This window comes from Leucoraja erinacea, chromosome 4 (genome assembly GCF_028641065.1).
Source record: "Leucoraja erinacea ecotype New England chromosome 4, Leri_hhj_1, whole genome shotgun sequence".
Classification (NCBI taxonomy): domain Eukaryota; kingdom Metazoa; phylum Chordata; class Chondrichthyes; order Rajiformes; family Rajidae; genus Leucoraja; species Leucoraja erinaceus.
In genome coordinates this window covers 44659318-44686962 of record NC_073380.1, presented here as the reverse complement: position 1 = coordinate 44686962, position 27645 = coordinate 44659318, and the positions used below count along the sequence as shown (strand labels likewise).

The following is a 27645-nucleotide window of genomic DNA, read 5'->3' as shown; positions in this document are numbered from 1 at the left end:
ACTGTTGCCTCAGCTCGTGAAGCCTTGCGCTCTCTTTCCAGCTGTGGGTTTAGTCAGAAGCCGCTTCTCTCTCTCTTCATTTGGCAGCCCCCCGCTGCCTGCGCCATGCAAAGTACGCTCGCGCCACGCCTCCCGCAGCTCGACTCCAGCCCGCCTGCTCCAACCCCCCCCCCCTCCCCCCACTTCACCTCTCTCCCCCATCCTCCCCTTCATCCCCACTTTACCTCTCTCCCCCATCCTCAAGACCTCTGCACTTAGGACGCTGATGTTGTTTCGTTGACACGTGCTCGGCTGCCCGATCAGTTCCTCCTTTCCCCCTCCTAATCTACACACCCTTTCTCCTCCCCCCCCCCCCCCCCCCCCCCCCCCCCCCCCCCTCTCCCCCCCCCCCCCCACCTCCCCCCCCCCCCCCCCCTGCTGCAAGTCGCGTCCCTCGCAAGGCCTTTGAAAAAAAAAAAAACGCCGCCATGAGAGCGGGTGATTATTGCGTTCAAGAACCAGCCCTCACCTCTGACGACGCGCACCCCCACCCCTCAAATTCTCCCCACTCCCTCTCCCCCATTCGCTCCCTCTCCGCCCCCCTCACGCTCCCTCTCCCCCCTTCCTCTCGCCCCTTCCTCTCTCCCTCCTCCCACCCTTCCTATCCACCCTCCTACCCCCCTTCCCCTCCCCCTCACCCCCCCTCCTCTCCCATCCCTTCCCCCCTCTTTCTCCACCCACTCCCACTCTCCCCCTCTGCACCTCTGCACCTCTCTCCCCCTACCCCTCTTCCCCTCTCCTCATCCATAACCTCACCATCCCTTTTCCTACCCCTATCCTCCATTCCCCCAGCACTCCCCCCCCTCCCTACCCCCTCCTCATCTCTCCAGGATCTCGATGCAAACCACCGCCGGCCCCGTTTTCACGGTGATTAAGTTGCACTTGAGGCAGGGGCTGTCGGGGTGGAGCCAGGTGAAGGGGGAGAGAGAGGCCGAGGCTGCGGCCTAGTCCTTGCCCTGGGTCAAACTCCTCTCCCTCCCCGCATGCCTGGAGCAGCAGCACCACTGCTCACCCACGCACGCGGTTACCGGGCCCACGCATGGTAATTTCAAATAACGCATGCGGCTAATGGGCAGAGCAAGTGGAAAAGTGATTTTTAAAAGTTTAAAATCCCATTGTGATGTCGTTGTGATACCGAACGTGGCTGACGAGCAGGGCAAGTGGAAAAGTGTTTTTTGTCAAGATATAAATAATTCGTAAAATATAACATCAATCTGAACGAAACTTGGCTAACGCACACCCGAGGACAATGGTTAGTTAGGTTGGCCAATAATTGTAGCGCTATCGTGTACATTTTGACGGAGCTTTGGTGACGTTGAACGCAGCTGACGGGCAGGGCAAGTGGAAAAGGGATTTTTTAAAGTTTAAAATCAATAACATAAAATAAAACATCAATCTGAACAAAACTTGGCTAATGCACACCGCTGGACAATGATGAGTAAGGTGGACCAAAAATTGTAGCATCTTTGGCGGAGTTTCCAGAACACGCACGCATACAAACAAACAAGATGAGAGTTTTAGTAAAATACTAGACCAAGTGCAGACCCGTTGGGTCTGCTCCCCCAACACACCCGTTCCGTACCCGTTGCCCCCACGAGAGGCATGGTCCTCCAACTCAAGCAGTTCCTGAACATAAGATTCCAGCACTCCTCTGCCTCCATCAGCAGTGGGCTTTAAAAAAAAATTCCAATTGCACGCCCTACGTGTTGCAATAGCAATTCACCCTCCCCCTCCTTTGAGGTGAAAAATTCAGAGAGTTCCTGTGTCCTCTATCAAAGTGTGTTGGAAGCTGGCAGGAATGATTTTAACAATAAAAATATTGTGAAAGTTCGCATTGTTAAAACTCTAATCGCGAATAACTTGTGAAATATAGGATGAAATCTTCAGAGAAGCTGATCACTGCTAGCCGAGCCATTGTGATATCATCAGTTGAAGCTGGCCTTTTTAAATTCAAAATCTTTTGATTTTTTAAAATCTTTAATCAGTAATAAGTCGAGAAATAAAGCATAAAATGTTCAGTGAAGGTGTTCTCTGCCCGGAGGAGAAAATTGTGAATCAGAACATGTAGAAAAGTTATTGTTACCACGTAGTGTTTTTGCGAAGATGTAAACACACACACATATACACACACATAAACACATAAACAAAATCAGAGTTTTAATAAGTACTAGACCAAGTGAAAGTCTGCTCGACGAACGCATCCGTTCCCCACCCATAGCCCCCACAGGAGGCGTAGTCCTCCAACTCAAGCCATTCCCGAACGTAAGATTGCAGCACTCCCCTGCCTCCCTCAGCAGTGGTCTTAAAAAAAATGTAATTGCACGTGCCCTGCGTGTTACAATAGCAATTCACCCTCCCCCTCCTATGTGGTGAAGAGTTCAGAGTGTTCCTGTGTCGCAACATTTTATCAAAGTGTGTTGGAAGCTGGCAGGAACGATTTTAATAATTTTTATTAAAAATGTGAATCAGAATATGTCTGCTCCCCCATGGTGTGATGTCCCAACGCAATATTCCACCACTCAGCCGCTCCCCCAGCGCAACTTAACCCGTTCCCGAATGTTAGATTCCAGGACTGCCCTGCCTACCTCAGCAGTGGACTTTAAAAACATTCTAATTGCACTTCCCTGCCTGCCGCATCAGTTCCAACTGCAATACCAAAGTAGACTATTATCTGAATGGTGGCCGATTAGGAAAGGGGGAGATGCAACGAGACCTGGGTGTCATGGTACACCAGTCATTAAAAGTAGGCATGCAGGTGCAGCAGGCAGTGAAGAAGGCGAATGGTATGTTAGCATTCATAGCAAGAGGATTTGAGTATCGGAGCAGGGAGGTTCTACTGCAGTTGTACAGGGTATTGGTGAGACCACACCTGGAGTATTGCATACAGTTGTGGTCTCCAAATCTGTAGAAAGACATTCTTGCCATAGAGGCAGTACAGAGAAGGTTCACCAGACTGATTCCTGGGATGTCAGGACTTTCATATGAAGAAAGACTGGATAGACTCAGTTTGTTCTTGCTAGAATTTAGAAGATTGAGGGGGGATCTTATAGAAACTTACAAAATTCTTAAGGGGTTGGACAGGCTAGATGCAGGAAGATTGTTCCTGATATTGGGGGAGTCCAGAACAAGGAGTCACAGTTTAAGGATAAGGGGGAAATCTTTTAGATGAGGAAAACATTTTTCACACAGAGTGGTGAATCTCTGGAATTCTCTGCCACAGAAGGTAGTTGAGGCCAGTTCATTGGCTATATTTAAGAGGGAGTTAGATGTGGCCCTTGTGGCTAAAGGGATCAGGGGGTATGGAGAGAAGACAGGTACAGGATACTGAGTTGGATGATCAGCCATGATCATATTGAATGGTGGTGCAGGCTCGAAGGGCCAAATGACCTACTCATGCACCTATTTTCTACGTTTCTATGTTTCTATGCCCTTCCCCTCCTGTTGAAAAATCCCATTGCGGTGAAAAGTTCAGAGTGTTTCGGTCTTACAACTTTGTATTGAAGTGTGTTGGAAGCTGGCAGGAATAATTTTAACAATAAAAATCTTGAGAAAGCTTCAATCGCGAATAACATGAAATAGTGGATTAAATCTTCAGTGAAGCTGATCACTGTTGCCGAGCCATTGTGACATCATCAGTCGAAGCTGGTCTTTTTAAATTCAAAGTGATATTTTTAAACTTTAATCAGTAATAAGTCAAGGAATAAAGCATAAACTGTTCAGTGAAGGTGCTCTCTGCCTAGAGGGGAAAAATGTGAATCAGAATATGTAATAATCTTGTAATAGTTGGCATTTTTAAAGCTTTAATCGTAAATAACGTCAAATATAGGATTAAATCTTCAGTGAAGCTGCTCACTGCTAGCCTAGCCATTGTGACGTCATCAGTTGAAGCTGGTAGTTTTAGATTCAGTCTTTTGATTTTTTTTAAACCATAATCAGTAATGTCGAGAATAGGTCGAGAAATAAAGCATAAAAATGTTCAGTGAAGGTGATCTCTGCCTCGAGGGGAAAAATGTCAATCAGAATATGTAAAAATGTAATCGTTGCCACGTGTTTTTGCGAAGATGTAAAAACAACCACATATACATACACATATACACACGTACAAGATCAGTCATTTAATAAGTATGTATAATACTAGACCAAGTGGGACCCGTTGGGTCCCTGTCACACGGGAGGCCTGGTAATGCAACCTGTTTCACCACCGCAATATTCCACCAATCACCCGTTCTCCCAATGCAATTTTAAACCACTCACCATAGACCCGAGAGACCAGGTCCCCCAACGCAACCCGTTCCCCAATGTAATACTCCACCACTAACCTGTTCCCCCAACGCAACCCGTTCCCCCAACTCAATATTCCACCACACACCCATAGCCCCCAACTGCGTAGTGGCTGCTCATTTCACCTTTTTCACCCTTGTAACTAGGTAACTCAAAGACACGTTAAGGTGCAACACATTTTTATTGAAGCACTTACAGCATAGGGTCTGCAGTACATTACAGCTTCGAGCACGGGTACTCTGCAAATAACTGTTCCATGGTACGCTGGAAAACTTAGCTGGCGGAGTTGATGCCAAAGGGCATCCTCAGAAATTTGAAACGGTCAAAGGGTGTGCCGAAAGTAGTTGGATGAGTCCGGGTCCAGTGGAATGTGCCAAAGAGCTTTTGGCGTCCAGGAGTGAAAACACTGCTGCGTTGCCAATCTGCGCAGCGACATCTTCTGTGGTTCGCATTGGGTAGTGAGGGCGCTTGATAGCAGTATTACGATCTCTGGGATTGATGCAGATGCGAATCTCCTCTTTGTTTTTCTTAGTTGCGAAGACCATGGTGGAAACCCAATCAGATAGGTCAATTACTTCAGCAATGACACCCATTGAGACCATGCGTTTGGAGTTCATAGTGTATTCTGTCATGCATGGCATGTGGAACCCGATGTGGCGCTCAGACCACAGGTGTGACTGTAGGATCAACAGTGATGAAATATTTGATAGGCAGCTTGCCAAGTTCATCATTAAACAGGTCTTTGTATTGAGAAAGTAGTTGTTGAGTAGGCTCATCAGTGAGGCATAGTTTGTGGACTGCGCGTGCAAAGTACACCAGGCCTAGATTGTGGCATGCGTTGATACAGAGCAAACTCTCAGAATGTGATTTAGCAATGTAAAACTGCAAGGTGCGGGTCTGCTCATCTACAGTGCACTTTAAATAAGCTTTTCTAAGTGGATCTCTCCCCCGTAAACCCAACGCGTGAGGTGTCCTTGTTCTGCATTGCAAATTTTATTGAACTCGCTTAATGATATGATGTTGACCTTTGCCCCCTTGTCTACTTTGGCAAGTATAGGCCTGTTGTTCAAGAACATGGTTACTTCAGGCTCTTGGGAGTCAGTATCAGAGAACTCCTGTCAAAGCAGTTACAAGCTTGACCTTGGAACATTAGCAGTCACACGGGAACTACAGCATTTAGCGAAATGGTTCAACTTTTTACAGAAATTGCAAGCCTTTCCGTAAGCAACACAGAACTGGCGACCCTTCACATGAAAATAGTTGCAATTCTGACAGCAAGTAACAGGCACGTTAGAAGATCTGCGGGAGGTTGAGTCTGTAAGATTGACGCTATGTTGCTGGCGTGGGCTTAAAGAGACAGAATCAGCATGGGGAGACGTAATCTCTGAAATACGGCATGAGTGAATAGCCTGGTTCAGGGTCAGCTCAGTGTTGCGAAGCAGCTCAGCTCTCAGCTTGCTATCAATTATGCCCCCAATCAGCTTATCTCGAACAAGTTCATCCCGTAACTCACAAAATCAACAGCGCGCAGCCATGTGTTTCAGGATCGCTAATAAATCGTTCAATAGGTTCATCGACCTGCTGTAAATGAACCTAGAACTTTGGTCTTTCAATTATATGGTTGGAAGACATATCACACATCTCTGAATTTTCTGAGCAGAACCACAGGGTCATAGAAACATAGAAATTAGGTGCAGGAGTAGGCCATTCGGCCCTTCGAGCCTGCACCGCAATCTTCAATATGATCATGGCTGATCAACCAACTTAGTATCCCGTACCTGCCTTCTCTCCATACCCTCTGATCCCCTTAGCCACAAGGGCCACATCTAACTCCCTCTTAAATATAGCCAATGAACTGGCCTCGACTACCCTCTGTGGCAGAGAGTTCCAGAGATTGACCACTCTCTGTGTGAAAAAAGTTCTTCTCATCTCAGTTTTAAAGGATTTCCCCCTTATCCTTAAGCTGTGACCCCTTGTCCTGGACTTCCCTAACATCGGGAACAATCTTCCTGCATCTAGCCTGTCCAACCCCTTAAGAATTTTATTGGTTTCTATAAGATCCCCTCTCAATCTCCTAAATTCTAGAGAGTATAAACCAAGTCTATCCAGTCTTTCTTTCTTCATAAGACAGTCCTGACATCCCAGGAATCAGTCTGGTGAACCTTCTCTGCACTCCCTCTATGGCAATAATGTCCTTCCTCAGATTTGGACATTCTATAGACTCGGCAGGAACTAGGACCTGCCCATTGCCATCCAAAACAGCAGGTGGCAAGTCAAAGTTGTCAGCTCGATTCATTACCTCGGGACCCGCAAGATTAAGCAGAACAGACACACACACTTCAGGAGGGTCATTCCGATGAACAATGTGAGCATAATGAGTGTAGTCATGCTCGAAAAGACGCCATCGCTCAGCAATAATAAAACCCCATAAACTTAGCGGAGTAGGTTCCGAGTCGTGCTCCGACACCATGTAACTAGGTGACTTAAACACACGTTATGTGAACTTAAGAAAATTGCATTTGCACCTGCTGGAGCTAGCAGGACTCCGTGTACTTAGATAGCAACAATTGCGAGGCTACAATGTTGTGAGGGCTACAACAAAGAGCTACAATCCCATGGTGACGTCACAGCTGTAAGCACAGGGAAGTACTTTTTCTCAAATTGGGATTTTGTAAATCTAAAAATGTCAATAACTTGTGAAACATAACATCAATCGGAACGAAACTTGTCACAAAACAACCACAGGATAGTTGTGATTAAGGTGGTGCAAATGTTTTAACGCTCTCATGTACCGTTTGGCATAGTTCCAGGAGCACATAGTGTGAGACAGACAGACAGACAGACAGACAGACAGACAGACAGACAGACAGACACACACACACACAGACACACAGACAGACAGACAGACACACACACACACAGACACACACACAGACAGACAGAAGATGAACGTTTTAGTAATTATAGACAGATATAGATTCTCAGTAGAAGAGCTGTAACTTGCCCCTTTTCAGATAAATAATACATCACCTGAACCATGTAAAATGGCTGGATCCAGGGTGCACAGGCCTAGGACTGTTCTCGTCCTCTTTATGGCTGAAGGCGGGGGGGGGGGGGGGGGGGGGGGGGGGAGGGGGGGTTGAAGGCAGTGCTCCAAAAAATTGTATTAGAGAGAGGGACAAAGTAGACCTCCAATGCTATCTTTTGGTGCACTGTCCTTCACCAAGGCAACTCTTACAGATCATGTGAGTCACAACCTTCCTGAAGGCAGAAAATGGAAGTTGTGGCTCACATGATCTGGAAGAATTGCTTTGATGAAGCCCCTCCCTTTGCTAGATACTTCAGAAGGTATTGGAGGCCGATTCTCTGGATGCTTTCAAGAGAGCGTTAGATAGAGCTCTTAAAGATAGCAGAGTCAAGGCATGTAGGGAGAAGGCAGGAACGGAGTACTAATTGTGGATGATCAGCCATGATCACGGTAAATGACGGTGCTGGCTCGAAGGGCCGAATGGTCTTTTCCTGTACCTATTGTCTATTGTCTATTAATTCAGACTGAATTAGGGATCCATGATGACTTAACAAGATTTTAATCAATTTAGGCATTGCTTATAAACAGAAACAGAAATCTCATTGAGCATGGCATGGTGAGAGGAATCTCGGTGAGCCACAGCCCATCCCATTGGCAGGCCCGTCTAGGTGAGGTCGGCTGTATGATTTTTACTGGGTTCAAGGTTCAAGGTCTTTTATTATCACGTGTACAAAGTAAGGTACAGTGATATTCGATTTACCATACAGCCATACTAAAAAAGGCAACAAGACACACAACTACATAAAAGTTAACATAAAAATCCACCACAGCGGCTCCTCCACATTCCACACAATGATGGAAGGCAATAAAGTCTAATTCACTGTACCTTGGTACATATTACAATAAAGTATAATTGAATTATTATTATTATTATTATTTTATTTTTAGTTTAATTTAGTTTAGAGATACAGTGCAGAAACAGGCCCTTCAGCTCACCGGCTCTGCACCGACCAGCGATTCCCGCACATTAACACTATCCTACACCCACTAGGGTTAATTTTTACATTCATCAAGCCAATTAACCTACAAACCTAGGCATCTTTGAAGTGTGGGAGGAAACCGAAGATCCTGGAGAAAACCCACGCAGGTTACGGGGAGAACGTACAAACTCCGTACAGACAGCACCCGTAGATGGGATCGAACCTGGGTCTCCGGCGCTGCATTCGCTGTAAGGGAGCAACCCTACTGCTGTGCCACCGTGAGCATGATTTCAATTGAATCATTGAAACTAATTAAATTGAAGTTGTAAACAACCAGGGTTTCAATAATGTAGCAGGCAGCAAAGAACTTTGTGGAAAGAATAAAAACGTGTTTTTATAAAAAAAATATTTCTAAAAATACAAAAGAAAATCATTGTACTATACATAAATCAAACTAGGTGAAAATTAAAATAACATAAAAAAAATTTCTACTAAGGTTGATTATGACTGACATTATACTAGTTGTTGTATTACAATTATATTTAGTTGCAAACATTCAGTTATGGCTTATGGTTATGATATTGAACTGAAATGTTAAATAAATACAAGTTTTTCCTGCATTACCCATGTAAAAAATCCAAAATATTGGGGATACATGATTGATGTACATGATTGATGCTCTCCCATTGTAAACAATGAGAAATTCAGCTCAAGAAATTGCTGACTTTCTCTGGCAAGCTTCCTTGAGGTCTCGACTCTGAGTTAGGGCTGGGACACAGAAATATTGCACAGGAATCAGCCAGTTGGCTCCTTACGCCTATAATTCCATACTTTTAGATGATGGTTCTTCTGCATCTCAACTGTATTTATCTACCAGTGAATATCCAACAAATAATTGTAATGTCATCTTTTCACAAAAATGAAGAAACATACTGTCTTTGAAATGGATATTCAAGAGGCTGCATCTGGTGGAATTATGGAGCATAGAACAATCTGCCAGTAAAAGCTTCAACAATGAGTAGCTGTTGCAAATATTGATCTTCCAGACATTAAGCGTCAGGGATTAATGTGAGATGTGACATTGACAGAGAATTTGAAAAAATGTTTTCAATCTGTTTCCTGATAGAAGAATCTAAAAGCATCCAAATAATAGAAAATAAAGTCCAAAAAACAGAGGGAAATTTTAAAACAATTATCACCAGAGCAAAGGTACTAAATCAAACTAACGAGATTTCCTGTGCCTTATTGACATGCATCCTGAACTCATGAAGAAATGTCCAAAGAAATAGTGGACATATTGCTTACAAATAGTCAAAACTTCATACATTTAAAATAATTAATCAGCTGGTTGGAAGGTTACAAATGTAATGCTTGCTCTCAAGTAAAGAGCAAGACAAAAAGCAGGACATTCAGCATAACATCTGTTGTGGGGAATAGGTTGGATTCCATTATTAAAGAGGTAATAGAAAATTGAGAAAATGTTAATGCAATCACGAAGAACTATCAACGTTTTACAAATGGCCAATCGTGGTTGATGAATTTATTACGTTTTTGAGGGAAGCCATAAATGGGGTAGAAAAAAAAAAGAGGGGCCTGTGCATGTGTTATATTAGGATTTCCAAAGGCCATTTTATGAGATGCCATTCAAAGAATTAGTCAGAATATCAATGAGCGTCAGTAAGGGCTCATGGGCTATTTACTCCTGTTCAAGCACTTTTGTTCTTACATTTTTATGTACATGCATTGCCAGCATTAGGAACCACTTTTAATAAAAAAGATTCCCCATTTGCAGGTATTCATTAAGCTTCGCACTTGTTAATTATAGTTTATATCAATGAGATAAATTAGATACTACCAACCGCTTATGTTCCAGTTTCCTTTCACATCTCAAAGGCATGCTGGCTGTTTGGTTAAATGGCTATAGAAAATTGTCCCGAGTGTAGGTGGGTGGCAGAAGAGCCAATCTGAAGTTGATGGGCACATGAGAGATAATAGGCTGTAGGGGAATGGAATTTTCCTGACAGCTGGCAAAGTGGCATGGACTATGTCAATAGACTATGTCATAAGGAAATATAACTGGTAAATAACATTACACAGCACTTTGAAATATCAATTATTTTACAATATTTGGAATAGTGTTACAATAGCCTTACTTGAGCTGCACAATTTTATTCTCTATTGAAAGAAGATCTGTCTGCATCGCATTTTGTTCAAAATCTGCATCAGCAGAGGCAATATCAAACTCCAGCTGTACTTCTTTAAGTTCTGAATCAACTTTGTTAAAGAGTTCTGTCAACTAGAGTAGAGAGAAGCATTATATAGTACAGTGTTATATTATCTGCAACAAAGGCTGTTTACATACTATAACATGTTTCATGTATGTTGCCATAACTATTAATAAATGCTCGAATGCCAAGCTAATTATCCTTTGAAAATCTGGCATACTGAAAGTAATTGCCTTTTTTGTCAAAAAGAATCAATAAGGGGTTGATGTACATTGATGAGTAAAAGTGGGTTGCAAGGAAAATGAGAAGCAATGTAACTAATGTAACTAATGGGATTGCTCCCCTGGCACCAGTTTGGACCCAATCAGTCAACAAAGCTCCGTAAGAAACTTATTTTATTTTGAAGCTAGGGCTATATCTGCTGCCAACCATCGTCACTCTGGTCACTCAGTGTCGCTCTGGTCTCTTAACTCAAATACAGGTTGGCTGACATCAGTTCCTCCCGAATTGACTGATGCAGGCGCATTGAGGGCGTACGCAGCGTCTTGACGGCGTACCATATATATAACCATTACAGCACGGAAACAGGCCATCTCGACCCTTCTAGTCCGTGCCGAACACGTGTTCTCCCCTAGTCCCATATACCCGCGCTCAGACCACAACCCTCCATTCCTTTCCCGTCCATATAACTATCCAATTTATTTTTAGATGATAAAAACGAACCTGCCTCCACCACCTTCACTGGAAGCTCATTCCACACAGCCACCACTCTCTGAGTAAAGAAGTTCCCCCTCATGTTACCCCTAGACTTCAGTCCCTTAATTCTCAAGTCATGTCCCCTTGTTTGAATCTTCCCTACTATCAGTGGGAAAAGCTTATCCACGTCAACTCTGTCTATCCCTCTCATCATTTTAAAGACCTCTATCAAGTCCCCCCTTAACCTTCTGCGCTCCTTGCATACACAGCGTCTTGACGGCGTACGCAGCGTCTTGACGGCGTGCGCCTAGCGCGTGGCGTTGCGTGATGATGTCACCGCCCGGGGTGCCGTGCGTGATGAGGTCACCGTGCGACGTCCAAATTCAGTCGGCCCACCTCCTGCCCAGCTGATTGGTGAGTATGATGTCCGGACCAGCCCTGCACAACTTCATACGCCTCCGCGGTTCGAAGTGAGACCGGCCCCGTGCGGCCGTACGCCTCAAGCGATCACGTTTGGTCACGCTAGACACATACAATTGCATGCTGGTGGGACAGGCCCTTAACTGCTAGGTCAATTTTCTGATACTTGAATAATATAGGCAAGAGCAGCACTGCGATCTTGTGTTAATTTGAGCAAAATCTAATTTTCAAGCCAGAATCAAATAATGCTTAATTCAAATTGTTTTACAACATTCCTGGGTGTTTAAATTTGACAGTTATTATAGTCAACCCATCTTCTTCAATCAACATCCCAAAACTAGATAAACCTACAAACAGATGAATGAAAATGTTTGGTTTCCTTTCTGTGGAATCTTGGAATATTTTGTCTGCTACATTTTGATTATATTTAAAAAAAACATTGATTACATAATATAATAGAAGTACACATACTTTTTCAGCCCAATAGAACATAATTATAAAATCACAGAATTACTATGGCATGGAAAACCCATGAGGCCCATCAAACTTACGTTCGATGCAAAAAGCTGGAGTAACTCAGCGGGACAGGCAGCATCTCTGGAGAGAAGGAATGGGTGACATTTCTGGTCGAGACCCCTCTTTAGACTGGTTAGGAATAAGGGAAACGAGAGATATAGACGATGATGAACTACAACAATTGTTCATCCCAGTTTGGCAAAAGAATAAATCAGGGAAGGTAGTGCATCCGTGGATAACAAGGGAAATCAGGGATAGTATCAAAACAAAAGATGAAGCATACAAATTAGCCAGAAAAAGCAGCGTACCAGAGGACTGGGAGAAATTTAGAGTCCAGCAGAGGAGGACAAAGGGCTTAATTAGGAAAGGGAAAATAGATTATGTAAGAAAATTGGCAGGGAACATAAAAACTGACTGCAAAAAAAATTCTAGATATGTGAAGAGAAAAAGATTAGTAAAAACAAATGTACTTGCAGTCAGAAACAGTTGAATTGATCATGGGGGACAAAGACATGGCAGACCAATTGAATAACTGCTTCACTAAAGAAGACATAAATAATCTGACGGAAGTAGCAGGAGGTCAAATGAGATGGAGGAACTGAGTGAAATCCAGGTTAGTCGGGAAGTGGTGTTAGGTAAGGCTTTCGACAAGGTCCCACATAAGAGATTAGTATGCAAACTTAAAGCACACAGTATTGGGGTTTTTCAGTATTGATGTGGATAAAAAACTGGTTGGCAGACAGGAAGCAAAGAGTATGAGTAAACGGGTCATTTTCACAATGGCAGGCAGTGACTAGTGGGGTACCGCAAGGCTCAGTGCTGGGACCCCAGCTATTTACAATATATATTAATAACTTGGACGAGGGAATTGAATGCAACATCTCCAGGTTTGCGGATGACACGTAGCTGGGGGACAGTATTAGCTGTGAGGAGGACTCTAGGAGGCTGCAAGGTGACTTGGACAGGTTGTGTGAGTGGGAAAATGCATGGCAGATGCAGTATAATGTGGATAAATGTGAGGTTATCCACTTTGGTGGCAAGAACAGGAAAGTGGACCATTATCTGAATGGTGGCCGATTAGGAAAAGGGGAGATGGCATTCATTGCAAAAGGATTTGAGTATAGGAGCAGGGAGGTTCTACTGCAGTTGTACAGGGCCTTGGTGAGACCACACCTGGAGTATTGTGTGCAGTTTTGGTCTCCTAATCTGAGGAAAGGCATTCTTGCCATAGAGGGAGTAACAGAGAAGGTTCACCAGACTGATTCCTGGGATGGCATGACTTTCATATGAAGAAAGACTGGATAGACTCGGCTTGTACTCGCTAGAATTTAGAAGATTGAGGTGGGATAGTATAGAAACTTACAAAATTCTTAAGGTTGGACAGGCTAGATGCAGGAAGATTGTTCCCGATGTTGGGGAAGTCCAGAACAAGGGGTCACAGTTTAAGGATATGGGGGAAGTCTCTTAGGACAGAGGTGAGAAAAAACATTTTTCACAGTGGTGAATCTGTGGAATTCTCTGCCACAGAAGGCAGTTCAGGCCAGTTCATTGGCTAAGAGGGAGTTAGATGTGGCCCTTGTGGCTAAAGGGATCAGGGGGTATGGAGAGAAGGCAGGTATAGGATACCGAGTTGGATGATCAGCCATGATCATATTGAATGGCGGTGCAGGCTCAAAGGGCCGAATGCCCTACTCCTGCACCTAATTTCTATGTTTCTATGTGGAGAGAGAGAACAATGAATGAAAGATATGCAAAAAAAGTAATGATGATAAAGGAATCAGGCCATTTGTAAGCTGTTTGTAGGGAGAAAATGAGAAGCTAGTGCTTATTGGGTATGGGATGGGATGGAGAGAGAAGGGTTGCTAGGGCTATCTGAAAGAAGAGAATTCAATATTCATTCCACTGGGCTGTAAGCTGCCCAAGCGAAATATGAGATGCTTGTCTTCCAATTTACGTTTCGCCTCACTCTGACAATGGAGGAGACTGAGGACAGAAATGTCTGCGTTGGAATGGGAAGGAGCATTGAAGTGTCCGGCAAACAAGAGATCAGGTTGGCTCACGCAAAACCTATACCAGACTAATGCCATATGTCACCTTCTCCCAATGCTCCTGCATATTATTACTTCAAATGCCTAACTGATTCTGTTTTATCCACAACCCTTTTGCATTCTTTGAACAAAACTTACAAGTTGCTTGGCTAATATTCGGGAAATTTTTGAAGATGTAGCAAGTAGAATGGATAAGGGAGAGCCAGTGGATGTGGTTTATCTGGACTTTCAAAAAAGCCTTTGACAAGGTCCCTCACAGGAGATTAGTGTGCAAAATTAGAACACATAGTATTGGGGAAATGGTATTGACATGGATATAGAACTGGTTGGTAGAGAGGAAGCAAAGAGTGAGAATTAACGGGTCCTTTTCAGAATACGAATGGCAGGCAATTGCGGTGCCGCAAGGCTCAGTACTGGGACTTCAATTATTTACAATATATATAAACAATTTAGATGAAGGAATTAAATGTAACATCTCCAAGTTTGTGGATGACACAAAGCTGGGTGGCAGTGTGAGCTGCGAGGATGCTATGAGACTGCAAGGTGATTTGCGTAGGTTGGGTGCGTGGAGATGCATGGCAGATGCAGTATAATGGGGATAAATGTGAGGCTATCCACTTTGGTGGCAAGAACAAGAAGGCAGATTATTATCTGAATGGTGTCCGATTAGGAAAAGGGGAGGTGCAACGAGACCTGGGTGGCTTTGTACATCAGTCACTGAAAGCATACAGATATAGCAGGCAGTGAAGAAAGCAAATGGCATGTTGGCCTACATAGCGAGAGGATTTCAGTATAGGAGCAAGGAGGTCCTACTGCATTTATACAGGCCGTGGTGAGAGAGCACCTGGAGAATGCAGTTTTGGTCTCCTAATTTGAGGAAGGACATTCTTGCTATTGAGGGAGTGCAACGTAGGTTCACCAGGTTAATTTCCGGGATGGCGTGACTGACATATGATGAAAGAATGGATCAACTGGGCTTATATTCACTGGAATTTAGAAGGATGCGAGTAAATCTTATAGCAACATATAAAATTGTTAATGGATTGAACAGGCTAGATGCTGGAAAAATGGTCCCGATGTTGGGGTAGTCCAGAACCAGGGGTCACAGTTTAAGAATAAGGGGTAGGCCATTTAGGACTGAGATGAGGAAAAACATTTTCACCCAGAGAGAAGTGAATCTGCAGAATTCTCTGCCACAGAAGGCAGTGGAGGCCAATTCACTGGATGTATTCAAGAGAAAGTTACAGTGCTCTCCATAATGTTTGGGACAAAGACCCATCATTTATTTATTTTCCTCTGTACCCCACAATTTGAGATTTGTAATAGAAAAAAAAAGTCACATGTGGTTAAAGTGCACATTGTCAGATTTTAATAAAGGCATTTTTTACACATTTTGGTTTCACCATGTAGAAATTACAGCTACATTTATACATATTCCCCCCATTACAGGGCACCGTAATGTTTGGGATACATGGCTTCACAGGTGTTTGTAATTGCTCAGGTGTGTTTAATTGCCTCCTTCACGCAGGTATAAGAGAGCTCTCAGCACCTAGACTTTCCCCCAGTCTTTCCATCCCCTGTGGAGACTTTTATTACTGTTTATTAACACGAGGACCAAAGTTGTGCCAATGAAAGTCAAAGAAGTCAGTATGAGACTGAGAAAGGAAAATAAAACTGTTAGATACATCAGCCAAACATTAGGCTTACCAATATCAACAGTTTGGAACATCATTAAGAATAAAGAGAGCAATGGTAAGCTTACTCATCACAAAGGGACTGGCAGGTCAAGAAAGACCTCCACAGCTGATGGGAGTAGCATAATGAATTCTGAAGTGTATAGACACATCCTATCTGTTCAAGTTCCAAAAAATGCCTCAAAACTCATTGGCCAGCGGTTCATTCTGCAGCAAGACAATGATCCCAAACATGCTGCTAAAGCAACAAAGGACTTTTTTAAAGCTAGAAAATGGTCAATTCATGAGTGGCCAAGTCAATCAACAGATCTGAACCCAATTCAGCATGCTTTTTATATGCTGAAGAGAAAATTGAAGGGGACTAGCCCCCAAACAAGCATAAGCTAAAGATGGTTGCAATGCAGGCCTGACAGAGCATCACCAGAGAAGACACCCAGCAACTGGTGATATCCATGTGTAAATGTGCAGAAATGGGGGTGCTTTGGGAATGTAAGATGACTATGAAACTTGGCTTCACTGGTAGTGGAATCACAGGTGCTGGAGACCCAATTCCTGGAAATCATGTGACCCACCTGTCGCCACCAAGATTGGACCCCTGCAGAAGTTTCAAGAAGCTTATGCCCGTGTGACACACCTGTTGCCACCAAGTGTGGACTCCTGAAGATGTTTCTACTATGTTTCTATGTACTTTGTTTCTATGCTAGATAGGACTCTTAAAGATAGCAGAGTCAGGGGATATGGGGAGAAAGCAGGAATGGGGTCCTGATTGTGGATGATCAGCCATGATCACATTGAATGGTGGTGCTGGCTTGAAGGTCTGAATGGCCTACTCCTGCACCTATTGTGTATTGTCTACTGAATTTGTGATTGGGCCGAGGGGTTGCCTCCCACTGTATGGTTCCCTATGTATTGAAGATGTTGCTACTTTGTTTCTATGTACTGAATAGGTACTGTGGGGTGTAAAAGAACCGGAATTAACATTTAGGGGCTTGAACGGGATCTCAAAGGATTACCAATACGAGTTTGGATCGGGGAATCATCTCGGATCGCGGAAGGAGGAATTGAGCCCCCGATGTAACTAGTTTTACTACATCGGTTTTCCGCATTCCGCTAATCTGACGACAAATTGGTCATTCGCTGAATATAATCCCGACGAGAACAAGGTCAGTCTGGCGAGTACTAGTGGTAGGGTATTGGGTCAGTAACATAGGGTTACTGAGGGTCAGTAAAATTACTCACTGAGGGTTGGTACTTGGTCAGCAGCTGTCTGAAGGTCGGGACAATTGAGTTGATGCCTAATGAAGGTCGGATCCATTGAGTTGGTTTTTGAGGGTAAAATTGGGGTAATTTGTATTGGGGTAAAATTGGCAACTTACCTTAAAGGATAATACTGGGGAGGTCAGTACTAAGCGGGTCAGTACAGAAGGTCAGTACTAAGGTAAAATTGGCATCTTGCTTTAAAAATTAGTACTGAAGTAAAATGTATAATAACATTGATAAGATACGTCCGTGATATTCTAAAATTGTATGATTCCAATATTCTTCTGCTCTAAATTTAAAGTGTTCATATTGAATGCGTTTGCTTAAGTTTGTGTGATTTACTCTTGTATTATAGTTGCTTATACATTCGTTTAAGTTTGTTTGATTTGGATAATTGCTTACTCCCTTAAGGAGGTAATGTCGCTTTAATACGCTGTGAGAAATGTGTGTGTGGGCCCCGTCTATCTTGTAGCTTGGAGATAATTGTGTGTGAAATACGTGTGAAGATCGATCTTGTGTGCAGATCTTTAGCAGAAATGGGTAATTATCTGGATACCACAACTGATACTGAGGGTCTGTTACAAATGTACACAAAAATACCAGAGAATACAAAAAAACTCAGCGTGTGCAGCAGCATCTATGGAGCGAAGGAAATAGGCAACTTTTTTGGCTGAAACCCTTCTTCAGACTGATGGGGGGTGGGGGGGCGGGGAGAAGAAAGGAAAAAGGAGGAGGAGGAGGAGGAGCCAGAGGGCTGAGGGAGAGATAGGAAGGGGAGGAGACACCAAGGGCTAACAAAATTGGGCAAATTCAATGTTCATGCCCCCAGGATGCAGACACCCCAAGCGGAATACGAGGTGCTGTTCCTCCAATTTTCAGTGGTGCTCGCTTTGGCTATGGAGGAGACCCAGGACAGAGAGGTCGGATACGGAATGGGAGGGGGAGTTGAAGTGCTGAGGTCATGTTTGTTAATGCGGACCGAGCGGAGGTGTTCGGCGAAACGATCGCCCAGCCTCCGCTTGGTCTCACCGATGTAGATCAGCTGACATCTAGAGCAGCGGATGCAATAGATGAGGTTTGTTACAAATATTGTGTGCTAAGGATCCTGATGAAGCAGAACAATTCAAGCAGTTATCAGGGGCTTTAAAGAAGAAATTAGGAAGCGCATTGTGGCCCGAGGGAGGGGTTGGAACCCTGGAGGGTGTGAAATACATTCAGGAAATAATATGGAGAAGTAGTAGAAATGTCACTGCCGCTGAGCTTATTGGTCTTTGGAAACAGCATTATCAGGAACTGAAAGAACAGAAAGAAGCTGCGATGTTAGCAAGTTGGCAAGAAACGACTCTGAGATTAGGGATAGAGCTTACAGAGGGAGGAATGGCCAGACATTTGCGTGCACTAAAAAGAGAACGTGCTTATGTTTATAAGAAATATAAGAAACAGAAGTCCGGACGGACCCTGGATGAGTTAGGAGATGAGGAAAAAGGATTGCGTGTTCCAATGGCTGGCTTTGGCTTGGAAGAGATGGGTGATGAAGATTTAGAGGATTGGGAAAGTAGAACCCATATTAGTACACACCTACCTCTACAACCCCAACCATAAGCAAACATTGATCCCGCAGCACCACCTGCCACCCCTGCAGCAGCACCAACTCCAAGTCCCCTAATCCCAACGGCCCCGACGTTGGTAGCCCCGGTTGTGTTCCATACCAGGAGTAAAACTAGGAGGAGTCGATCCATGCCACAAGTTCAGGAACCCCCCTAAACCAAGAAGGACAAAGTGTTGGCCAAAATAATTTTGGGGGATATTTTCAGAAATATATATGTCAGTCGGGAGACACTAACTATCAAAACGGTGCAAATTCACCCCAGTATTCTGATATTTTAATAAACTGCCTACCAACCACTGTTGCAGAGGCAATGAAAACTAATAATATGGACTGGTCTGGAAATAGTCCGAACCAAATGGCCCATGCAGTTAAACACCACTGGAAGCATAGTAAGAAGCAGGAGAATCAACCCCAGGTTCAAGTGAAAACGGAGTATGTGGTAAAGAAGGAAGGACTGAGGGTCATTCCAGGAGCCAGTGACTACCAAGCGGAACCTCAGTACTGTGTGCCAGGATGGGTGGAGTGACAGGGACATGGGTATACAGGTTACCCCAATTGACCATATGCCCCACCTACAACCTACACCTACACCCAACCCAATGGTTCGCCAAGACAGCAGTTTGGAGCAAGCAGACCAGGGGGATCAAACATTTGCTTTAAATGTGGCAAGCAAGGCCATTGGTGCAAAAATAGTGGTCAGAGGATCTGAGGTGAAGGAGGTACTGAAGGAAATCCATTTTAGGCAGGAAATGGTGTTGGGTAGACTGATGGGACTGAAGGCTGACAAATCCTCAGGGCCTGATGGGCTGCATCACAGGATGCTTAAGGAAGTGGCTCAAGAAATTGTGGACCATTTTCCAATTGGTGATCATTTTCCAAAGTTCTATAGATTCAAGATCAGTTCCTGTGAATTGGAGGGTGGCTAATGTTATTACACTTTTTAAGAAAGGCGGGACAGTGAAAATAGGGAATTATAGACCAGTTAGCCTGACATCAGTGGTGGGGAAGATGCTGGAGTCAATCATAAAAGGTGAAATAGCGACACATTTGAATAGCAGTAACAGGATCGGTCCGAGTCGGCATGGATTTACGAAGGGGAAATCATGCTTGACTAATGTTCTGGAGGAAGTTTTTGAGGATGTAACTAGGCAAATGAACAAGGGATAGCCAGTGGATGTAGTGTACCTGGACTTTCAGAAAGCATTTGATAAGGTCCCACATAGGAGATTAGTGGGCAAAATTAGGGCAAATGGTATTGGGGGTAGAGTGCTGACATGGATCGAAAATTTGTTGGCAGAGGGAAACAAAGAGTAGGGATTAACGGGTCCCTTTCAGAATGGCAGGCAGGGACTAGTGGGGTACCGCAAGGCTCGGTGCTGGGACTGCAGCCATTTACAATTACATCAATGATTTAAATGAAGGGATTCAAAGTAACATTAGCAAATTTGCAGATGACACAAACTGGGTGGCAGTGTGAACTGTGAGGAGGAAGCTATGAGAATGCAGGGCGACTTGGACAGGTTGGGTGGGTGGGCAGATGCATGGCAGATGCAGTTTAATGTGGATAAATATGAGTTTATCCACTGGTCACAAAAATAGGAAGGTAGATTATTATCTAAAGTTGGGAAAAGAGGAAGTTGGGAAAAGGGGAAGTACAGCAGGATCTGGGGGTCCTTGTTAATCAGTCAATGAAAGTGAGCATGCAGGTGCAGCAGGCAGTGAAGAAAGCGAATGGCATGTTGGCCTTCATAACAAGAGGAGTTGAGTATAGGAGCAAAGAGGTCCTTTTGCAGTTGTACAGGGCCCTAGTGAGACCACAACTGGAGTATTGTGTGCAGTTCTGGTCCCCTAATTTGAGGAAGGACATTTTGCTAATGAGGGAGTGAAGCGTAGGTTTACAAGGTTAATTCCTGGGATGGCAGGACTGTTATATGCTGAGAGAATGGAGTGGCTGGGCTTGTATACTCTGAATTTAGAAGGATGAAAGGAGATCTTTTTGAAACATAAAAGATTATTTAGGGTTTGGATGTAGGAAATATTCGTGCTGACCAAGAAGCTGAAGAAATGTCCCGGGGGCGCAGGGTGGTTGTAACTAAAATGGTGAGGCAGACTAAAAGTATAGGTAAAGGCAAGTCTCCCTCGGAAAAGCCAATGCCATCTATCCAAGACGTCGTTAGATTACAGGAGGACGCTCCTGACCAAGATATAGAAATGTGGAAGCAACTCGGTTGTACGGTTGATTGTATGTTGGGATTGTGGGTTACCCCGACAGGACAAACATGTATGTCAGACGAGCTCGCAATGTGAGTTATTGAATGTATACACTTTGCAACTCACTGTGGTGCCCAAGCAACTGGCGATACTCTTCTAGCTACATGGTGGCATCCAAAGTTGCAGACTCTGGCTCAGCGGATTAGTAGTGATTGTCTGATCTGTCAGCAATATAACCCCGGGAAGGGTGTAACTTGTGAAAATAGGAAAACACCCTTATTCATGGATCCCTTTGAGATCCTCCAGATGGACTACATTGAGTTGGAAAGATGTCAGGATTGTAAATATGTATTAGTTATTGGTGTTGTGTTCAGCAAATGGATCGAAGCCTACCCCACCACAGACAACAAAGCCTCTACAGTTGTTAAAATACTTAAATAAATTATTCCGAGGTATGGGATTCCCACTCGGCTGAGATTGGACAATGGCCCTCATTTTGTGGGACAGGTAAATAAAGAAATTTGTATACAAATGGTATCCAACAGCAATTACTTTGTGCTTATCGGCCACAGGCTGCTGGACTTGTTGAACGAGCTTATCAAACACTGAAAACCAAACTTGCCAAATTATGAGCTGAAACAGGGGCTAGTTGGTTTAAACTACTCCCTGTGGCACTGTTCCAGATGTGCACTACCCCAGCAGAGAAGGCACGGTTGAGTTCAGCAGAGATGGTATGTTGCCGCCCACTCGGAACCCCATGAAACCAGAATACCCCAAAGGCTGTTCACTTCCACCACATGACAATGGAAATGACCAACTATGTTTCATCACTAACCAGGGCCTTGAAAAACTTGCATTCCAGGGTACGAGCGGCGTACATTGAACTACCACCTCTAACCACCTCGTCTGAGATTGAACCTGGTGATATGCTATGATCAAAAATTGGATAAGAAAGGGTCTGGATGCTTGGTGGGAAGGACCCTATCAGGTCCTCCTCACAACCCCGACTGGTCCAAGGTAGAAGGGAGAAAAGCGCGAGTCCACCTTTACCATTGTAAGATTATCAGTAATGTGCCCAAAACTGAAGCTGCTAAACTTTTCTTTTCTTTGAGAGATCTCTATTTAGTATAGATGAGTCGAGTTACCCTGGACACACTACTGCTGTTCGTTTACTTTGGAATACAGGTCATGAGAATGAAGTATGCTGACGTGATGGCCCTAAGAGAATCCACTTCCCATGAAAAGTCGGGAAGAGGAGACTTATTGGTCGAATGCCTTGGACTCCTGGCACAACCTGCTTAGGTCAAAAGGAGGGAGCAAAAATCACTATGCCAAGTCACAAGGGTCAAATATATAGCTCAGGAAAAGAATTATCATAGAATGATAAAAGGAGGGAATGTGAATATGCAGAAATGGGGATGCTTTGGGAATGTAAGGTGACTGTGAAACTTGGCTTTGCTAGTGGTGACATAACAGATGCTGGAGACCTAATTCCTAGAAATCATGTGACCCACCTGTCACCCCCAAGTCCGGACTCCTTAAGATGTTTCTACTTTGTTTCTATGTACTGAATCTGTGATTGGGCAGAAGGGTTGCCTCCCACTGTATGTTTCAGTATGTACTGAAGATGTTTCTACTTGGTTTCTAACAACTGATTGGTCTAGAGGGGTTGCTTCCCCCTGTATAGGGGTATAAAGGTGGTCAGTTCGTTTGGGTGTGTTGTCTTTCTTCTGTTCTTTGCCCGAGGCTGCTGCGGGCTCAAGTAAGTGGATCCAAAATCGGCCCCGTGGTAAATAAGTTAATAAAGGTTTGGACTACAGTGCTCGACTCAGTGGTTTTACTAAACCAGACTAGAGGGGGGTAAAAGAACCGGAATTGACACATGAATCGCAGACTTCAAGCAGTCATTGCATGCAAAGGATATTCAACAAAAACTAAACATGACTACTTTCATTTACATGACATTGCTCTGTCCCAAACATTATAGTGCCCTGAAATGGAGAGACTAAGTTTCAACACTGCTGTAATTTATACATGGTGAAAGCAAAATGTATAAAAATGGCCTTTATTAAAATCTGACAATGTGCACTGTAACCACATGTGATTTTCCTATTACAAATCACAATTTGTGGAGTAAAGAGGCAAATAAATAAATGATGGGTCTTTGTCCCAAACATTATGGAGGGCACTATAAATATAGCTGTTTGGGCTAATGGAATCAAGGGATATGGGGAAAAAGCAGGAACAGGGTGCTGATTCTGGATAATCAGCCATGATCATATTGAATGCAAGTGCTGGCTCGAAGGGCCGAATGGCTTACACCTGCACCTACATTCTATACATCTGAACATTTGCAACAAAACCATGGCTGCTCCGCCTGCAGTCTGTTCATTTTTTCATCCTTTTTGTTATTTTTATTATAAAACAAAACAGAACCTGACATTCTTTTATTCTGTTATTTTTTAGTGCGTTAAAAGTTTAATGTTCTTCGGTTTGTTTTATGTGGGGGGGTGGGAAGGGATCGGGGGAAACTTTTTTTTCAAGTTCTTACCTTGCCGAGATATGATCAATTTTCGGATCACATTCTCCGGGCGCTCTGCGGCCTTCCATCGATGGAGCTGGAAGCCTCCTCGGACTGACTTTGAGCCCTATCGCGGGGCGTGGACTTAACATCGGAGCTGATCCCTTGCACCGTGACCACCGCGGAATCAACATCAAGGGCTCGCAGTCTCGGGCGAGGCTAGTCGGGAGCTCCATCGTCGCGGAAGGTTCACCAGCCCGAACACGAGGTTCGATCGCCCAGGGGCGGGGGGAGCTGACATCCCCCCCCCCCCCCCCCCCCCCCCCGATGCGGGAGCTTGATCGCCTCGACATGGAGGGCCCGAACAACGCTGGCTGCGGGAGTCAAGATCATCCCGTCAAAGGGGGCTTGAGGCCCACGACCGAGGAAGAACTAAGGGAAGGACTTGAACTTTATTTCGCCTTCCATCACAGTGAGGAATGTGTAGGAGTCACTGTGGTGGATGTTCATATTAAAATGTATTTTTGAGTAATCTGTTGCTTTTAATTGTATGACTGACCTGGCCAATGAAATTCCTCATATGTTGCAAAACATATTTGGCAAATAAAGTGTGATTCTTATTCTGATTCTGATATGGCTCATTTCACCACTTTCAAGTTAGCAGCATATTTACATCAAATACCTCTATTTGATTTGGTAGAATATCATCAATGGTTTTCTTTTCCAAATCCAGTTTTTCCTTCAGGTAATCATCAAGTTTCTTCACTAAGTTTATTTCTTCTTGGAATCTCTGATTCAGTATCTTTGCATCATTAACTTGATTTTGTAACTTTGTTAAATGAGATGCTTTACACTCAGCATGCAACTCCAATTCATAAATCTCTTCTAAATGTGTGTTATACTCTGCATAAGAAAATACACAATTTTAGTTTAAACAAAACAAAACAGAACCTGACATTCTATAAGCAGTTGCATTTGTTTCTGCCATTAAGAAATCAATACTTAATAAATCCAATACATTCAGCTGAAATCACCAATATTATTGCAATGATGAAGACAAAGTCAGTGCACTAACCCCAGTTTTTGTCTAAAGTCATAATACCACATGTCTAACTCAAGGATAAAAACAGAGACCTTGAGACCTTATTACACCAATCTGACTTCTGAGTTGAAGAGCTGCACATTCAGAGAAGGCCTGCATGCCAGTGGCACAGAGCAGAGCCTAGCGAAGAGCCATGAAAGCATTGGAAAACCCATATTAAATGCACCTTTTTATACTCCATTTCCCTGGTCATTCCCACATGCCTGATATGACTCACAAAAGATTTGAATATCTTCTTCATACTTGCCTCTTACATTCACTTTGAGTATACTTTTATGCCAATTTTATGACAGATACCCAAGATATACTAACTGTACAAGTCCAAGCTGATGAGTCTCCAGAGATTAAGTAATATGCACTACAGAACTGATGTGACTCATATATAAATCAGCTCATATATCGGCACTTCACAGACAATACATAGGTATGTTGCAAAACCTACCTGAATCGTCATTGAGAATCTGTCCCAGCCCCATGTGCGCGATTCTGGCGCTGTTTAGAGGGGGCGGGTTTAAAACGCGATTTTTACTAGGCTGTTGCAATCGAAAATGTTCAGCCTAGTAAATCATTAACGGAAAATCGCTGAAAGACCCCGTCGCAAAAGGTATTATTAGTTTTTATGGCCTTGTATAATAGTTATAGTAGTTTAAAAATCACTCTAACCCACAACCTCTCGCAGCCCCAGGGTTTTATAAAGCAAACAATTAAAGGTATGTACCTTATTTTTACATTAAAAGGGGCTTCTTAAGAACCCTGTATATAAAGTTTTCTATAGCGAATAGTTCATTTTGGGCTCTTTATATCCCGCAGTATTTTTCTGGGCATTTGAGGGCACAAATCCAGCGCAATGTGAACGTTCTAAACCAGCGCGTTCCACAGGAACCCACTAGAAAGCTGATTTAAATGGACTTTAATTTACAGCAATTGGACACTAAATTCCTTCCATTTGGCCTATAAATTGATGTAAATGAGATTTAAAAATCATGTTTTATTGTGAATATTATTTGGACACTTAGGCTATTTAAAAATGTTAATTATTTATTAAGAAATGGATAGATGTTTAGATCTAGTAATTGAAGTTTGAAATTAGCTACAATTGGGTAACTAAATAATTATATGCTTTAATTTCAGGTCCTCCAAGTAAGATTATTTTATATTTGTTTCAGAATGGTTCAATCTATGATAACTGAAAATTTCATTCAGTTCTCTTAATTTTTAAGAATGTTATGGGCTTTTGACTGTCCATGATCACAGCTTTTTTGTTATGTCCATAGAAAATCAATAGGGAACAAGATGCTAATTTCCGAGTATGAAAATGGCCATAACTTTTTTATTACTTGAGATATGAAAGTGAATTAAGTGTCAAATTAAACTTATTGTTATGCTTTATCTGATGGGATAAATTGCAGACTTGATTTTTTAAATCTCAAAATTTTGTAACATTGCTACAATACAGAAGTAGTATTACATTGTATACAAACTGCAGCTAGGCCAGGGGTTTACAATTTCTTCCATATCACTTCCACAGAGTACTGGAATAGCTTTGATCCTATATGGTCCAGTTCCCCAGAGATATAGCTGCTCTCAACCGGCCCTGCTGAGTGCCCCCCACCCCCATGAACTGTCTCCCTCGGATGGTCACGTCACACAGACACATTTGCACTTTAGACTGTTTTTGACTGTTTTACTGTTCATTTTATAAACCATGTTCTCGGGGTATCTAAATCTAAATTTTATTAGTTGTTTAAGTTATGACATCGGATGGAAGCTGCATACCAAATCTCGTGGCACATATGTGCAATGACAATAAAAGATATTATTATATTATTATTATATTATTCAGAAATTTACAGCTTTTATTCAGAAATAGCTTTTATTCAGAAATTTACATTGGCATCCAAATCAAAAACTGTGCAAATATTCTTCATACATTCTCGGTGCCTATACATTTAATAGTGTCATACTCAGTAGTGTTCAGTAAGCATGCAGGTATAGCAGGCAGTGAAGAAAGGGAATGGCATGTTGGCCTTCGTAACAAGAGGAGTTGAGTATTGGAGCAAATTGGTCATTCTGCAGCTGTACAGGGCCCTAGTGAGACCACACCTGGAATATTGTGTGCAGTTCTGGTCTCCAAATTTGAGGAAGGACATTCTTGATATTGAGGGAGTGCAGCATAGATCACAAGGTTATTTCCCGGGATGGTGGGACTGTCATATGTGGATAGAATGGAGCGGCTGGGCTTGTATACTCCAGAATTTAGAAGGATGAGAAGGTATCTTATTGAAACATATAAGATTATTAAGGGTTTGGACACGCTTGACGCAGGAAACATGTTTGCGATGTTGGGGGAGTCCAGAACAATTTAGGAATAAGGGGTAAGCCATTTAGAATGGAGATGAGGAAAAACTTTGTCACACAGAGGGTTGTGAATCTGTGGAATTCATTGCCTCAGAAGGCAGTGGAGGCCAATTCTTTGTATGCTTTCCAGAGAGAGTTGGATAGAGCTCTTAAAGATAGCAGAGTCAGGGGATTGTGGAGAAAAAGGCAGGAGTGTGGTACTGAGTGTGGATGATCAGCCATGATCACAGTGAATGACAGTCCTGGCTCAAAGGGCCGAATGGCCTACTACTGCACCTATTGTCTATTTGCATCTCTCTTTCACAAAAACATCCTTGCCTTTCATGTGGCCCCTTGCGGTGATATCACTTTCCTTGTTTGAATGGTGTCCCCACAAGACTGTTCCAATCAACATCACCGTATCTATCCTCTGGGTATGTTGCAGTCTCTGTGTTCAGTGTCGAATTCTCCAATTTTAGGGAATTCACTCGTTCTTTCCGTCTGCATTAGAAATTCCGTCTGCCATTATTTTGGCTCAGTTTTTCTTTTGCCATTGATATAGCCTGGTCTGCTGGACATGTCCTACAACTTTGCTGTTAGTAGATGGCAGCTGAAGAACCCTAGACAATGGTCCTCCCGCAAAGAGCCTTCGTGTTGGTTGCAACAAGCCTCAGTGCA

General features: G+C 43.3%; 1 protein-coding gene across 3 annotated transcripts in view; it reads right to left on the bottom strand.

Moving 5' to 3' along the window:
- The window catches only part of LOC129696331 (coiled-coil domain-containing protein 178), a 235011-nt gene that overhangs the window by 184305 nt on the left and 23061 nt on the right, over window positions 1-27645 (bottom strand). For 2 of the 3 annotated variants that reach the window (XM_055634150.1, XM_055634152.1), the window contains 2 exons: window positions 24211-24431; window positions 10482-10624 (listed from right to left, as the gene is read on the bottom strand). In XM_055634150.1, the coding sequence (XP_055490125.1) occupies window positions 10482-10624; window positions 24211-24431 (364 nt within the window). The remainder of the gene's footprint in view (window positions 1-10481; window positions 10625-24210; window positions 24432-27645) is intronic. The other variant, XM_055634151.1, reaches the window with a different exon arrangement.